We start from the raw sequence: 17,698 nt of genomic DNA, 5'->3' as shown, positions 1-17,698 counted from the left end.
TCCTTATTTCAGCATTTTGCTATTTCCCTTTCCCTCCCCAAAGTAGAAAAATGTATATACAAGATGCAGGGCACCCGAATCAAATACAGTGAAAATAGGGGTTATACCATGGAGGAAGAACATACAAAAGATAAAACAAACCACACAGTAAATTTTAAATACATTAAAAATAACAGCAACAAAGACAAAACTTCTTCTGTCCCCTTCTTGAGGTTCATTTCTCTCAGCATCATCTTACATGGTCATATGTACATAGCTTTTGACCTTTTCTGCCTGTTCTAGACATATACTAGTTATTGCAAATAAGGGAAACCATGGCACCTATATTTCTTTGGGTCCGCTTACTTCACTTAATATGATTTTTTTCCAAGTCTTTCCATTTTCTAACAAATGGAGTGGTGTCATTCTTTCTGATGAAGGCATAGAATTTGATTGTGTGTGTGTGTGTGTGTGTGTGTGTATGTGTACATATATATAAATATATATCACATTTTCTTGATCCATTGTTCTACTGAGGGACATCTGGGTTGTTTCTGTATCTTAGCTATGGTAAATAATGATGCAATAAATATTGTTGTGCTGGTAGCTTTAGTGTGGTCTTTTTTGTGATCATTTGGGTAAATGCCCAAAAGTGGGATTGCTGGGTCATAGGGGAGCTCTATGTGTAGTTTTTTGAGGAACCTCCATACTGCTTTCCAGAGTAGTTAAACAAGTTTACACTCCCACCAACAATGCAGTAGGGTTCCCTATGGCCACATCCCCTCCAGCATCTCCAGCCTAGTCTCTTGAACTTCAACTTTCAGTACTTTTTACTCTATTTTCTTTCTAATGATCATTTCTGCAGTTATTCTCTACTTTAATTTTCAAATTGTGAAGAATTTAAATCACTTGTCTAGCCAATTACTACAAGAAGGTTAGATCCTATCTTTAGAATTCCAGTACACTTTCTGTTTGCCCACTGATCTATTTTATGGTCCTTTATTAACAAAACAGTTAAGGTGATAATTAAATTAGAGGCAATCTATTAATAAAAACTGTGAAAATAACCAGTAGACATTTGTGCATTTTTTCAAATATTAGCTATCAATTATCAGCTCAGGAAAGATTATTTTACACTAGCTGTGGCAAAAGATCACTCTGGAATAGATCTGGCCTCGCCAGGAAAGGGCCTCTGGGTAGTTACACTTGGAGTGGGATTTTGTGAGACCCCCAGTCATGATTAGAAGTGCTGGTGAAGCTCAGATTCGATCTGTGGGTCTTGGTTTCCCAATAGACTTCAGGAATGACATTTGAAGAGAATATTTCTTTGTCTGACTCAAAGATTCCTTTGTCTCTAGTCTAATTATGTACAGGCACCCATCTGTACACTATTCAATTTTAGATGGTTCTTTACTTAGATCATAGCATATTCTTTGACTGTAAATGGCTGTAAGCACGATTCTCATCATCATCACAATGGAAAAGAATATTTTACAGGAAAATAAAGACAGGAGCCTTTATTGGAATATAATATGCTGAAATCTTCAGTTAAAAGAAACTATTATGAATCAGGCTTACTTAGCCATTAGGGAATAGCAGCTCTTGCTACTGCTTCCATTTCTGGCATTTGCCAAATATAGCTCCTCAAAAGTGGGAAGAGTGAGTGCAGTTGTTTCCGTATTTCCATATTTACTGACAGAAAAATCAGCAAAAGTGAATAGTAATCTGCCACAGGAAAGCCAAACAGATTTCTTCAGGCAGCACAGTATTTCTTGTGTGGTAAGGATATGACTTATTTGGGGAATCCAGAGGGCTTTGTTGTCTCATTTCATGACAGTCATGATCATTGAAAGGATCACAGGTCCTAAATGCTTCCTTGTTTCAAATGACAGTATAAAACACGCAACTGAAACACTTCGGCTTAGCTTTCTTGGTGTAGCCAGGATGCAAGTAGCACTTTGAAGATTCTTCAACTTTCATTGTATAAGAGGAAGCCATCAGTAAAATGAGGTGATTGACATGTGTTAAAAGGCTGAATTCAGGGTCTGGAAAATCAAATATTGAACACTGTGGAGAAATACCAAAGGTGGAATGTGAACATACCACAACCAGTAGAACCAACTTAGATTCATTCCATTCTGAATTTTGTGAATATTAGAGAACAATGTGAAATTATAAAATTGGCTATTATTGATATTTGGTTATACTTATTTAAAACTTCTTAAAAATAACAATGTCATCAATATAAAATCTTGCCACGCTGAAACCCTTTCTCTGTGTTTCCCAGTGTAATAAGAACACACAAAGTCACTCCCTGTCTTGGCTTCTATCTGACATCTCTACTTAGACAACAGTGGACATGTGTGTGCTATTTTCCTTTGTTTTTGACATTTGCATAAATCTCTATTGCCAATTACATATCACCAATATAAATTGTATGTAACTTGTACTTTTATATGTAGGATATCTTTCTATATTCAGCTTTATGAAATTTTACACTTTTGGCTGTAGCCCTGTTTTGCGATCTAACTCTGGTAAAAAATATTGAACAAATAAGTTCTTTTCAGATACTTCATAGTATTCTAGTGTTTCAATGCATTTTGCTTATCCATGTGTTCACTGAATACGCACAGGTTATCTCTGGATGGTAATCCTCCAGTAATAAACTCACCTAAACTATACATTTACATATATATACACGCATATATACATTATATATGTTTTCTTAAGTGCAAAGATTATGGGATATATTTGTAGTACATAGTCACACCTATAATGTTTGTGTGATTTATATTAGTAATAATTGTATACCTTTCTTTTGCTCACTGGCAGATACCCCAAGTTGAAATGGATTTTTTTGTTGAGCTATATGAAGTAACTTCTGGAGCAGCAATAAACAACAGTGCTAGATTTGCTCAGATTAAAGTTTTACAGCATGATGAACCTAGAAGCCTCATGTATTTTTCTGTGGGTTCTCGGCTGGCCGTGGCTCAGAGGAATGCTACTTTGATCAGCTTGCAGGTGTCCAGAGATTCTGGGACACAGTCAATGATGTCTGTGAGCTTTAGTACCCAGGTAAGCATGGAACAAATAGTTGTGCAAGTAAAGGTTTTCTTCTTTAACATACAGTACATGCCTTGAAACAGTATTTGATACACTATTTTCCGAGGATACCATTATAACTCTTTTTTTTTCTTCTGTTGGTTGTGGGGTTTGAACTTGGGGACTAGGTGCCATCCCTGAGCTTTTTTGCTCAAGGCTAGCATTTTACCACATTGATCCAAGTTCCACTTCCAGTTTTCTGATGGTTAAGTGGAGATAAGATTCTTAAAGGCTTTCCTGTCCAGGCTGACTTTGAACTGATGTCCTCAGACCTCAGCCTGTCCTCAGTCTGTCCTCAGACCTCAGTAGCTAGGATTACAGGCATGAACCATCAGCACTTGACCATCATAAGTCTTATCTGTCTGTCTGTCTATCTATCTATCTAATTGATTGTAGATATGGGGCTTGAATTCAGGGCCTAGGCATTATCCTTGAGCTTTTTGTGTTCAAGGCTAGTACTCTACCACTTTGAGATAAAACTCCACTTCCAGTTTTCTGGTGGTTACCTGGAGATAAGAGTCTCACGGACTTTTCTGCCTGGGCTGGCTTTGATCTGTATCCTCATATTTCAGCCTCCTGAGTAGCTAGGATTAAAGGTATGAGCCACCAGAGCCCAGTGTAACTCTAATTTTATTTACTACACTAATTCTTATATTTACAATGTGTCATTTTATTCCTTACCAGTAATAGATTATGTTTAAAATGATAAAAAAAGTTATCTCTTCCTTTGTTTTGACAATTAATCCAGTTACTCATCCAAGCTGACTGCTGGATGTGAATGTTCATTCTCTTTAATTTCTCAGCCAACACTGAATTCATGAAGAAGTCCTAATGATTCTACATTCAAGATGTACCCCCAGACTGAGTTTGTCTACCCTCCCTATTCAAGTGTCCCTCAGACACGTTACCACTGATTCTTGTATGAACCACTGGGAAAAAATGTCTTTTTTTCCTACCTCAGTTGTTCTTCTCTGCTGTAGTCTAATATATATCTAATACCTTTAACTCTCATGAGAATATTGAATGCCTCTTCTTGACTTGACTTTTCTTGTGCTGTCTGTCTTCCAGCCATAATGATAGACCCATTTGGTCTGACCTCTTCCACCTCTCTCACATTCCTCACCAGCATCTCCTTCTCCTGCTCACACTGGCCCTCTTCTCCACCTCCTTTTCCTCGTCTTCCTCCTCTTTCTTATCCTCCTCCTCCTCCTTCTTCTTCATGTGGAAATGTCACTTCAGTGACATTGTGATTTCTGTTCTCCCTTCTGGAATACTTTTCCTGAGACCCTGGTGGATCTTGATCGTTTACTTCATGGAGCTCTCTGTTCAAACACCACATTTGAGCTCCTGTATTTAGCACAGTCTGCAGCTGTGCTCTCACTATCAGTTTGCATTTCCTTAATTTGCTTTATTTTTCTTTATAGAACTCCATTTAACAAAACAACAAATTCCCTAGCATTGTTCTCTCTGGATCCTCTGCTACAACAGTAGCTTTTCAGTGTGCAGGTGTTGTGCTTGCTGTATGACTGTGCCCCTGTATTATGCCACCTGGGGTATCTTAGGAGGAATTTTCTAGTTGTTGGCTCAGTAATAAATGAATGGATACCCTCTCTCATTTTTTGCTGGACTAAGCATCCATGTTGTACTTTCAAAGAGCCTTTGTAATAACTATAATTTGAAAAAAACTCAGAGGCACATACATTTATTTTCTTTTATGTATATATACATATATATACATACATATATATATATATATATATATATATATATATATATATAGTGAAAATACCATACAGAGGGGTTACAATTACATGGGCAAGGTAATGAGTACATTTCTTATCAAGCATTGTTGCCTCCTCCTTTGTTTTCCTATACCATCCCCTGCCACCAGCTTACCCCCTTCCCAGCCCTGTGCCAAAGTTGTAAAGTTCGTTTTTTGACATAACGACTTGTACTTCTCATTGTTGCAATGGGTCCACCTGTATCCCTATTTAAATAATTTGTATTTTCCCTTCCCCTCCCCAATTATTCTCCTTCCTCCTTGTCCTCTGTCTCCTCCCTATTCTCCATATTCCAAGAGAATGCAGATGTCAGTAATCTCCCTTTTGCACCATTGTTTTGTAGCATGTATACTTAGAGCACAAAGTTTAGTGTGTTCATTGTGCTCATTATTGGAGAAATGTTATAAAGCAATCCTAACATTCATTTCCTAGCTGTTATTCTTGATTCATTCATTCTAAGCCATTGATGCTTCTAACCTCAACACTGTGTGGATTGCATGTATTTCTCTGAGTTGTCTAAGTAACTAGAATTGGTTTAAAACTCCATGCTTTTGTGGCAGTGTTATTATGGCCCATCAGTTTTTTTTTAAACAGAAGTAGAACTTTTTTTAAGGCATGAGAACTTATTAGAGTGTTATGAGAGGTATGTCAGTCTCATCTAAATATTCTCATTTACTTTCCAGGAGTTAAGGAGTGCTGAAACCATTGGTCGTACTCTCTTATCTCCAGCTGTTCCTGGGAAAGATTTTGTGAAAACCGAAGGCACACTAGTCTTTGAACCTGGCCAGAGAAATGTCATGTTGGATGTCATCTTAACACCAGACACATCATCTTTAAGTCCATTTCCTAAACGCTTTCAGATTGTGCTCTTTGACCCAAAAGGTGGCGCTAGAATTGATCATGCCTATGGGTTGGCCAATATCACCCTTGTCTCAGATGCAGATTCACAGGCCATGTGGGAGCTAGAGGACCAGCTCCACCAGCCCCTGGATGAAGTCATTCTTAACAGGGTGCTTCACGACATCAGCCTGAACGTGGCCACAGAGAGCACGGATGAACAGCTCAGTGCTGTCTTGCATTTGATAGAAAAGGTAAGAAGTCCTTGCCAGTGTGAGGACTTGATGTAGGAAAGTTGAGGAGTGGAAATGCCAAACCTAATCAAAAGCCACATTCTGTTATGTCAGTTGCTATGGAATCATGGCATGGCTAACTTTTCAAAATAAGAGTAGCATGTATGACATCTGACTCTTGACTTCGTTTGGATGAAACCGCTGCCTGTGTGACAGCCTTCGTTTTAAAAGTTGGGAGTGATGGGTGAGCTCATAGAGTAGGAAGGGCAACGCAAGTCTGAACAGCAGCAGACACAGGAGACACATGTTCTCTGTGACTTGCCTGAAACTGGCTAGTGATTATCTTTTGCATTTGATCTTCAGGTTATTAAGTTATTATTATTATTATTATTTGGTCAGTCGTGGGGCTTGAACCCTGGGCCTGGGTGCTGTCCCTCAGCTCTTCAGCTTAAGGTGAGTTCTCTACAACTTGAACCACTACACCATTTCTGGCTTTCTGGTGGTTTATTGGAGATTAGAGTCTCATGGACTTTCCTGCCTAGGCTGGTTTTGAACTGCAATCCTCAGATCTCAGCTTCCTGATTAGCTAGGATTACAGGCATGAGCTACTAGCCCCTGGCTTACATTATTTCTTAATTTTTTTTATCACCTCAATATTCTTTGCAGTAGAAATGGTATGTTATAGGAACCATTACCTTCTGTTTGCCTTCTGCTTTCCTGGATACTAAAAGCATTCACAGGAAAAGAGGGTTTTAGGCTGGGCACTAGTGGCTCACGCCTGTAATCCTAGGTACTCAAGAGGCTGAGATCTGAGGATCGCAGTTCAAAGCAAGCCCAGGCAGGAAACTCCATGAGACTCTTATCTCCAATAAACCACTAGAAAACTGGAAGTGGCACTGTGGCTCAAGTGGTAGAGTGCTCACCTTGAGCTGAAGAGCTGAGGGACAGCAGCCAGACCCAGAGTTCAGGCCCCATGACTGGCAAAAAAAAGAAAGAGAAAAAGAAAAAAAGATGTTTCTTGTTAAGAAATTTCTTATCAACATTATTTACAAACAAGTATAAGAAGTGTTAGTAGACACGTATGTATTTAAGTATTCAAAATATTATCAATGGGTTTTGAAATGTCATGCTTATTTTACTATATGGTATCCCTAAATAGATAATGCTTGAAGAATAGAAAAAGAAATTATAGGTAAGGAGAAGAGGCCATGTAAAACTGCTTGTACAGCAAAGAGAAATACTGCTATTTCATGTAAAGAATTACCTAGATATAGTAGCTTCTATCAGGAAGTATTATTCTTAATTTCCTAATGACAGAGTGGCATGGAACAAAGGCAACTTGATTTTGGCCAAGAAGAGCCTAGTAACTACATGTTAAAGTAGAAAAGAGAACTTTGGGCTAGTTGGTCACACCTAGAATCCCAGCAATTCAAGGAGCAGAGAGCAAAAGGATTGTAGGCTGAGGCCAGCCTCAACAAAAAGAAGTGTGACTCCACCTTGATCCATATGGCTGGATGTGATGATATGTGGATGCCATTGCAGCAATTTGAGACACAATAGGAAGATTGTGGTATAGCCTGGGAACACAGGCAACAGAAAGTAAAAGTTTACTCAAAAATAATGAAATAAAAAAGGCTAGAGCTGTATGACTCAAATGAACAGTAGCCTAGCAATCACAAATGTCCCAAATTTGCAAATTTGAATCATGGTATTGAAAGTGTGTGTGTGTGTGTGTGTGAGAGAGAGAGAGAGAGAGAGAGAGAGAGAGAGAGAGAGAGAGAGAGAGAGAGAGAGAAATGGGGAAGGAAAGAGGAAGAGGAAGGACAGGAAGAGAGAAGGGAGTGTTTTAGAGAGTTAAAAAGAAATTTGGGCACTTTTTCACAGTATATATATATATATATATATATATATATATATATATATATATATTACTTTTTCCATATATGATTATTTTCTCAGTATATATTATTGGTTAGGAGAGTGTTTTAATGGTACATCTTATTATGATACATTTTGATTTCTATGCTGTACTGAACAGAAATGCCCTATTTCCTTGAAGTTTGAGTAAATGTTTGGTCACGTATAGTTCTTGGGTCACACACAACTGATAGTGTTAGCGCTTGATGGACACTAACAGGCATTGTGTTCAAGAACAACAGTATGGTATGGAACATTTGTTCAAATACATGTGTGGCAAGAATATTTCTTTTGGCATCACTTCTTAAAAAAGAAAGTTGGAAAATTAAGAGTTGTTAGGAAGGGCGGGGGTAAGTGAATTCTAGTCTATTCAGGAAATTGAATCATGGACTTCATGACATTTGAGCAACCAATGAATTTCTATACAATAGGGTCCCATAACAATGCAATGGAGTTGAACATTTCTATTGCCTAGTAGTTTTGTTGAGATACACAAATAATGAGATGCATATAATGAGACACACAAAGACTCTGTGTTACCGTTGTCTAAAGTGCTCAGTGCAGGAACAAGTTGTGCAGGTTTGTAGCAGCCATCAGCTGTACATAGCCTTAGTGTATCAAGGCTATATTAGTGAGTTTGTAAAAGTACACATTAACGATATGATGATGTAATTGCCTAACAACACACCTTTCAGAATGTGTTTCCATTATAAATGATGCAAGATAATACTACTTTACCCTCAGACTGAAAAAGAAGAGCACTTAAGATCTAGATGGTCAAATATAGATAAGGTTGCAAAATTTAGCCAATAAAAATAGAAGATAGCTATAGATTAGGAATTTCTAGACAGAACTTTGGCTGTGTAAAATTTACATTTTCCTAGGCCAGGCATGATATGGCCAAACTTATTATGAAAGTTGTCAGATGCCTTAATAACAATCTCTGTCCTTAAAACTCTGCTGCATTTAATATTCTAATTTTCAGTTTGGTCAGGTTTAGTTTCATGGTTATTGAAGCTTGGTAGACATGAGTCAGAAGGCCTCATTTTGTGTTCTGGAACACATGAAGGGTGAGAGATATGACATCTGTGAAAGTTGATAGGCCATCCTTACTTCCTAAGGCCTCCTCTTTTTCATTTCTTCCCTGTGGTTGAGTCAGGTCCTCTCTTTGTTTATGAGGCAATTTGGATAATTTTGTGATTTTTTTTTAGTTGGTATAAGGTGGCCTTTTCAAGCCAGAATCTCTATACTTTTTAATATTTTATCTTTTATAGCCAATTTTATCTTTTATAACAACCACTAAGGTTGTTGTTATTTTGTTGTATTGAAATTTGAAATCAGAGATGTTTACTTGCCAGTTCCATTGTTTACTCTGAATCATGCTCTTCACTTTTTTGCTTATAGTTAGTGTTTTGGATAGTGTTTTATGATATCTTTGCCTGTGATGGTCTCAAACTGTGGTTATCTGCCTCCTTTTTCTGAATAGATGGGATTACAAGTATGAGCCACTGCATTCACTGTGTGTTACTGTTTTTTAACAAGGGAGTTGGAGATGTTGCAAGTTAGTACAGGGAGCTAGGAACACCTCCTTGGCCTGGCCAGTCACAGATGGTTCCACAGGAAAAATTGCTTATGCTCTTTCTGCCTCCATTTCCTTATCTGGAAACAAAGCAGAAATAACAATAATCTTCTCGTGAAGATTAGAGAGTTTTAGCATAAAGCTCTGGGAACTACCAAGTACTCATGCTAAAGATGTGTTATAGAAATGCTTTTTTCTGTATGGTATTTTCACAATTAAAAAAATGTTTTTTTTGTTTTATGTTTGTTTGCCATATTGCCATTTTCCCCTATTTTTCTTGAGTATAAGTAAAAGTTTGAGTATCTCCAGAATACTTTGGTATAATCTTTAATTTTTAAATTCCTGCACATGTTGCACACACACACACATACATAAATATACACATATACATGGCAACAAATAAACCTCAATTTATATTGCTGTCAAATATTTCCTTTTTTCCCACAAGAATTTTTTTATGTGAAAATACCAGAGAGAGGGGTTACAATTACATGGGCAAGATAATGAGTCCATTTTTTTATCAAGCATTGTTGCCTCCTCCTTTGTTTCCCCTTACCATCTCTTCCCATCTACTCCCACCCTTCCCTCTTCCCCCACCCCCATGCCGAAGTTGTAAAGTTCATTTTCGACATAATGTCTTGTACATCTCATTGTTGCAATGGGTCCACCTGTATCCCTATTTAAATAATTTGTTTTTTCCCTTCCCCTCCACAAATTATACCAACATCAAATACAGTGAAAGCAAGGGTTATACCATGGGGGAGGGACATACAAAGCAAGAAAGAAATCATCTTATAAATATGTCAGAAACAATAACCAGAAAGAAAAAAAACATTTGAATCATTATCTTGGGGTTCATTTCACTTAACATCATTTTATCTGACCATTGCTGCTTGTCTCAGACATATACTAGTTATTGCAAGTAAGGGAAACCATGGGACCTATGTTTCTTTGGGACTGGCTTACTTCATTTAATATAATTTTTTCCCAAGTCTTTCCACTTCCTAACAAATGGGGCAATCTCATTCTTTCTGATGGAGGTATAGAATTCCATTGTGTAGATATACCACATTTTCTTGATCCATTCATCTACTGAGGGGCATCTGGGTTGGTTCTATATCTTAGCTATGGTAAATAATGCCGCAATAAACATAATTATGCTGATCGCTTTAGTATGGTCTTGTTTGTGATCATTTGGGTAAATGTCCAAAAGTGGGATTGCTGGGTCATAGGGGAGCTTTTAAGGAACCTCCATACTACTTTCCAAAGTGGTTAAACAAGTTAACACTCCCACCAACAATGCAGTAGGGTTCCTTTCTGTCTATATCCGCTCCAGTATCTGTTGTTATTAGAGTTCTTGATTATAGCCATTCTAACTGGGGTGAAGTGGTATCTCAATGTTGTTTTGATTTGCATTTCTTTTATGACTATGGAGGTTGCGCATTTCTTCTTGTGTCTATTGGCCATCCTTCTTTCCTCTTCAGAGAAGTTTCGCTTTAAGTCTTTAGTCCACTTATTTATCAGGCAGTTATTTCTTTGAGGATTTGTTGTTGGGGGATTTAATTTTTTGAGTTCCAGTTATATTTTAGATATGAGACCATAAGACCCTTGTCTGTTGTATGGCTAGTGAAGATCTTCTCCCAGTCTGTGGGCTTCTATTGACCTTGCTAGCTCTGTCCTTTGCCATGCAGAAGCTCTGCAATTTCATGCAATCCCATTTGTCCAACCTTTCTTTGATTTATTGTGTTTCTGAGTCTCTTTTAAGAAAATTTTGGCCTGTGCCAAGGAGACCTAGGGTTTCTCCTATTCCATCCTGTAATGTTTTCAGAGTGTCTGCTTTGACTCCAAGGTCTTTGATCCTTTTGGAGTTGATTCTGGTACAGGGTGATATGTAAGGATCTGGCTTTACTTTTCTACAAGTGATTAACCAGTTTTGCCAGCACCATTTACTGAAGAGGCTGTCTTTCTTCCATTCTATTTTTTAAGCTCCCTTATTGAAGATTAGATGGCTATAGGTCTGTGGGTTCATTTCTGTGCTTTCAATTCTATTCCATTGGTCCCAGGTCTGTTCTTGTGCCAGTACCAAGCTGTTTTGGCTTTGTAATAGAGTTTGAAATTTGGTATTGATATTCCTCCAGCACTGTTCTTTCTGTTAAGGATCTTTTTTGCTATTTGGGGTCTTTCATTGTTCCATATAAATTTTTGGATTGCCTCTTCTATTTCCTTGAAGAATGAGGTTAGAATATTGATAGGTACCGCACTGAATTTGTAGATAGCTTGGGAAATATTGCCATTTTCTCAATGCTGATCCTTCGAATCCAGGAGAATGGGAGGTTTTCCCACTTTCTAAGTTCTGCTTTCATTTCCTTTTTCAGGTTTTTCAAGTTTTCATCATAGAGGTCCTTCACTTCTTTGGTTAAGTTAATTCCTAGGTATTTTATTTTTTGTGGTGCTATTATGAATGGAGTTGTTTTCCTGATTTCAGCCACGCTTTTCTCATTGTTGGCATACAGAAAAGCCATTGATTTTTTTTTCGGGGGGGTCCGGTCATGGGGCCTGAACTCTGGGCCTGGGCGCTGTCCCTCAGCTCTTCAGCTCAAGACTAGCGCTCTACCACTGGAGCCACAGCACCACTTCCAGCTTTTTTCTTTTTGCTTATGTATGCTAAGGAATCGAACACAGGGCCTCGGGCATGCAAAGCAAGCACTCTACCACTGAGCCACCTTCCCAGCCCCAAGTCATTGATTTTTGATGGTTAATTTTATACACTGCTACTTTGCCAAAGTTTTTTTTTTTTGTGAACATACTGTACAGAGGGGTTACAATTACATGGGCAAGATAATGAGTACATTTCTTATCAAGCATTTCAGCCTCCTTTTTTTACCCTTCACATCCCTTCCCAGCCTCTCCCCCTCCATCCCCCCACCCAATTCTCCCCTCCTCCACCAAAGTTGTAAAGTTCGTTTTCGACATGACAACTTGTACTTCTCATTGTTGCAACGGGTCCACCTGTATCCTTAAACGACTTGTTTTTCCCCTTCTCCTCCACAAATTATATCGACATCAAATATAGTGAAAGCAGGGGTTACACTGTGGGGGAGGGACATACCAAGCAACAAAGAGATAATCTTCTAAATGCGTTAGAAACAAATGCATGAAAGAAAAGTTTTGAATCAGCTTGAGTAATTTGGGAGTATAGTCTATGGGATTTTTTAAATACAAGATCATGTCATCTGCAAAGAGGGAGAGTTTTACTTCATCTTTCCTTATTTGGATCCCTTTTATGTTTGCATCTTGTCTTATTGCTGTCGCTAGGCATTCTAATACTAGATTGAAGAGAAGTGGAGAGAGTGGACATCCTTGTCTCATTCCTGAGTTTAGAGGAAATGGCTTTAGTTTTTCACCATTAAGGATAATGCTGGCTGTAGGTTTGTCATATACAGCCTTTATTGTATTAAGGAATGTTCCCTGGTTTCCTAGTTTTTCCAGAACCTTCATCATAAAGGGGTGTTGGATCTTTTCAAATGCTTTTTCTGCATCTATTGAGATAACCATGTGGTTCTTTTTCATCATAAAGGGGTGTTGGATCTTTTCAAATGCTTTTTCTGCATCTATTGAGATAACCATGTGGTTCTTATCCTTGCTCTTGTTGATGTGTTAAATTATATTAATTGATTTGCATATATTGAATCAGTTTTGCATCCTTGAAATGAATCCTGTTTGATCGTGGTGTATGATTTTTTGCATGAATTGTTCAAGTCGATTGGCCAACATTTTGTTGAGAAGTTTTGCATCAATGTTCTTCAAAGAAATGGGTTTATAGTTCTCTTTCTTTGATGAGTCCCTGCCTGGTTTTGGGATGAAGGTTATGATGGCTTCATAGAATGAGTTCAGTAGTGAACTTTCTCTTTCAATTTCATTGAAGAGTTGGAGGAGTATTGGTGTGAGCTCTGCTTTGAAGGCCTTATAAAATTCCACTGTAAATCCATCTGGTCCTGGGCTTTTCTTAGATGGGAGGTCTCTTATTGCTGTTTCTATTTCAATGCTTGATATGGGCCTGTTAAGATGGTTTAACTCATCTTGGTTTAGTTTCGGCATGTCGATATTTGCTAGGAAAAGGTCCATTTCTGCCAAGTTCTCAAAGTTATTAGTATAAAGGTTTGAGAAGTATTCCCTTATAATGTTCTGAATCTTGGTTGTTTTTGTAGTGATGTTCCCATTCTCGTCTCTGAGTTTATTTATTTGGGTGTGTTCTCCTCTATTTCTGATACGAATTGCTAAGGGTCTGTCAAATCTGTTAATTTTTTTCCAAGAACCAACTCTTTGTTTTGTTGATTCTTTTCTATGTTTTTGGAGTCTAATTCATTTAATTCTGATTTAATTTTAATGATTTCTTTCCATCTACTGGATTGGGATTTACCTTGTTGCTCTTTTTCAAAGAGGTTTAGATGTGTCATTAAATTGTTGGTTTCAGATCTCTCCAATTTGTTGATGTAAGAACTCAGAGCTATAAAATTCCCTCTGAGTAATGCCTTTGCTGTGTTCCATAGGAGCTGGTAATTTGTGTGTTCATTTTTGTTGAATATCATGAACATTTGAATTTCCTTTCTAATCTCTTCCATGAGATTAGAGCAGTGTGTGTTGCTCAGCCTCCATATGTTACAGGACTTTCTTTGGTGGCTTTTGGTGTTGAGTTTTAATTTTATTCCCTTGTGTTCTGAGAGAATGCAAGATATAACTTCAGTTTCTGAATTTGGATGTTTGCTTTGTGGCCTAAAATGTGATCTATTTTGGAAAAATTTCCGTGTGCTGCTGAGAAAAACGTGTATTCTGATGATGCTGGGTGAAATATTTGCTAGATGTCTGTTAAATCTAGTTGATCCATGCAGTTGTTTAGATGTGCCGTTTCTTTGTTGAGTTCTTGTCGAGTTGATCTATCTAGTGGGGATAGTGGTGTGTTGACGTCCCCAACAATTAATGTCTTTGGATCTATGTGAGATTTGAGGGAAAGTAGTGTTTCTTGGATAAATTTGGGTGCTCCATTGTTTGGTGAATAGATATTTAGAATTATAATATCCTCCTGAAGGAGAGATCCCTTAATTAGTATGTAGCCACCTTCGTTATGTCTTCTCACTAATTTTAATTTGAAGTCTATTTTATCTGATATTAGGATTGCAACTCCCGCCTGTTTATGGGGGCCATTTGCTTGGTAGATTTTGTTCCACCCTTTCACTTTCAAAATGTGTTTTTGTTTGTTTTTTTTTAATGGGCAATTTGTGACTCCTGAAGGCAGCAGATAGAAGGATCTTGCTTTTTAATCCAACTAGACAGTCTATGTTGCTTAATTGGGAAGTTAAGTCTGTTAATGTTGAAAGTTAGGACTGAAGTGTTTGGTAGTTCCTTCCATGTTATCCACCTTCTTGGGAATGCGACAACTGGGTTCTTCCTATGGTTCTTGGATACTCAGTTTGGATGCAGTTTCTTGGCCTTTATTGTAGTCTTTTTGGTTTTCTATGTGTAGGACATCTTTAAGTATCTTTTGGAGGGCTGGTTTGGTGGAGATAGATTGTTTCAGTTTTTCTTTGCTATGGAGGGTTTTTATTTGACCTTTGGTTATGAAGGAGAGTTTAGCTGGGTACAGTATTCTTGGTTGATAATTGTTTGTCTTTAGGGCATGACATACATCATTCCAGGCTCTTCTTGCTTTAATTGCCTCTGCGGAGAAATCTGAGGTGATTCTAATTGGTTTCCCTTTATAGGTGATTGATCTTTTCTCCTTGACAGCTTTAAGGATCTTTTCCTTGGTCTGAATTGATCCTGTGCAGATTATAATGTGATGGTGGGATGTCCTGTTCTGGTCTGGTCTATTTGGGGTTCTAAGAACTTCTTGTATCTGAATAGGCCTATCTTTTTGCATGTTTGGGAAGTTCTCTGCTAGGATCCTGTTAAACAAATTTCCTAGCCCATTAAGTTCTGTCTCTGGGTGCTTCTCTATACCCATTATCCTCAGATTAGGCCTTCTGATGGTGTCTTCCAAATGTTGAATAGATCTATCATATTTCTTGGATTTGTCTTGGATAGTTGTATGTTCTTTTGTCAAATATTTCTGAAAGAGAAATACCATAAACCAGTAGATTAACAAGTGTGTGTGTGTGTATACATATATGCATATGTATGCATATATAAGTAATTTTAAGACAGACATCAGACAGGAGATATTGGCAACAGAGAAAATTTAAAAAAAATTAATGTTAATAATTGTAGCTAAATTAAAGTGATCCATTGAACTATTTGGAGCCTTATCTAATGATTAAATAGGAAATATGTTATTGACTATGTCCTTTTCCAGTAATTTGAAGTGCAAAGAAATATATTTACAATTTAATTTGGACACCAGTTTCTCCAAAATTTTTCATATGCTCATCTTCATTTTGTTAATGTAAATAACTTACTAGACATGTAATATTTTATTATACACATTACTTTCAGAGGATTACTTACAAACATATTTTCCTCTTTGTGTCTTTTTTTCCAGATATCTGTTGAGGGAAAATCTCAAGCTTTCAGTATGGAAATCCGAACTCTTTTCTATGACATTCTTTGTGCTCTTGTTAACCCAAAGCGCAAGGACACTCGGGGATTCAGCCACTTTGCTGATGTGACTGAGAGTTTTGCCTTTTCTCTGTTGACAGATGTTACCTGTGGCTCTCCTGGGGAAAAGTAAGTATCTTCTATCACATTAGCATTAGCTTCAATGCCTTACTGTGTTGTCTACAAATCCCTGTGCAGTGGACATCAACATAGAGGTGATGTAACTAAGAAGTACATGGTTGGTGCATGGTACCTGTTGTCAAATTAGGCTAACTTTTGGAAGAAAACCTAGCAGCTCCCTCAAGAGAAACCAACTCATTTTTTTGCCACCATATTTTAAAGACAAGGTCCTGATGTCTGTTTCCATTTATTGAGTGAGCAAAGGATACATTCCCAAGGGAAGGAAGGGAGCCAGTTCCAGTGTTATAGAGAGTTTTGATGTGCTGGACTTGTGCTTTCCCCTGGAAATTATGGTTATTTCTTCTACTTGAAATCACTCTCTAGCACTGAGTTTCAGGCTATTTGTTTTATGACTGGAGTTCCTTGGCAGGAAGCTAGCCCAAGAAGAATGAAAAATTAAATATAGCTTATATTTATTAGTAACCATGGAATTAATCATATAGTTTTATATTCATATTGTTCAGTAGAATGATATATTAATTGTATTTATAATATTTGTAGTCCAAAGACTTGAAAATATTTTACTCCTATTCAACAACACAAAAATGACTCATAAATAGGTTTTCACAGTTAGTCAATTCAGAAGCAAAAACATTGCCAGAGGAAATGAAAGGTAAAAGAATAATAATATAAATGGTATTAACTTTACTTCTGATACAGTCCTGACATTGTATTAAATTGAGTAATATGAATTGATGTTTTGTAGATAAAACATTACAATATTAAAATTTTAAAAGGATTAACTTAATCCTTGCTAAAAGTTGTCCATATATTATTTTATTTTGTGAGAAATAATTTTAAGTAGTTATTCAAAGTAACCATTAGTTATTACTTCTATTTACAGTATTGAAGCTGAGCTAGAGACATGACCCAGAACTTGATTAGTTTACACTGAATATGGCTGATTCTCAGGCCCACTTTACCTCATAGCCCCTGCAGCTCCCATGCCCAGTTTGGTAAGAAGATTCTATAGCTTTAGCTTGATAACAAGGCCTCACCTACTTCCCCAGGGGTCCATAATGCCTAGACTTTCATCCCAGATCAATGCTAGGGTGTGACAAGGTGGACATACAGAACCAACATCCCCCTACACTGTACCATTTTTCTTTTATCCTTACCCTGTGAGTCCTAAAGATTGAGAGGACCTTCCTTCCTTCCTTCCTTCCTTCCTTCCTTCCTTCCTTCCTTCCTTCCTTCCTTCCTTCCTCCCTCTCTCTCTCCCCCCTTCCTTTCACCTCCCTCCCCCCTCCCTCCCTCTTCTTCATAGTACTAGAGCTTGGACTCAGGGCCTCACACTTAGTAGCCAACTTCTCTAGCTCTCAGATCATACTTTTAGCCCTCATATTTTCTTCATGGGGGAAGGAATATCAAAATCCTACAAGAGTATTTCTTCCTGCAGGAGGCTCTTTACCAGTTCTCATCACTCTTCCTAAGTCTCCCATCAGAAACCAGATTAGCAGTTCCACGCTGGTAACTTCTGTAACTGTTTCTAACACTGT

At 37.6% G+C, this 17,698-nt stretch overlaps 1 protein-coding gene across 1 annotated transcript in view; it reads left to right on the top strand.

Moving 5' to 3' along the window:
• Positions 1-17,698, top strand: part of Adgrv1 (adhesion G protein-coupled receptor V1) — a 447,493-nt gene that overhangs the window by 164,116 nt on the left and 265,679 nt on the right. The window contains exons 76-78 of the mRNA XM_013015810.1: positions 2,812-3,054; positions 5,546-5,953; positions 15,964-16,148. Of these exons, the coding sequence (XP_012871264.1) occupies positions 2,812-3,054; positions 5,546-5,953; positions 15,964-16,148 (836 nt within the window). The remainder of the gene's footprint in view (positions 1-2,811; positions 3,055-5,545; positions 5,954-15,963; positions 16,149-17,698) is intronic.

This window comes from Dipodomys ordii, unplaced genomic scaffold (genome assembly GCF_000151885.1).
Source record: "Dipodomys ordii isolate 6190 unplaced genomic scaffold, Dord_2.0 Scaffold28, whole genome shotgun sequence".
In the NCBI taxonomy this organism is placed as follows: Eukaryota; Metazoa; Chordata; class Mammalia; order Rodentia; family Heteromyidae; genus Dipodomys; species Dipodomys ordii.
The sequence above is the reverse complement of the archived record's forward strand: the minus strand, read 5'-3'. Positions and strand labels throughout refer to the sequence as shown.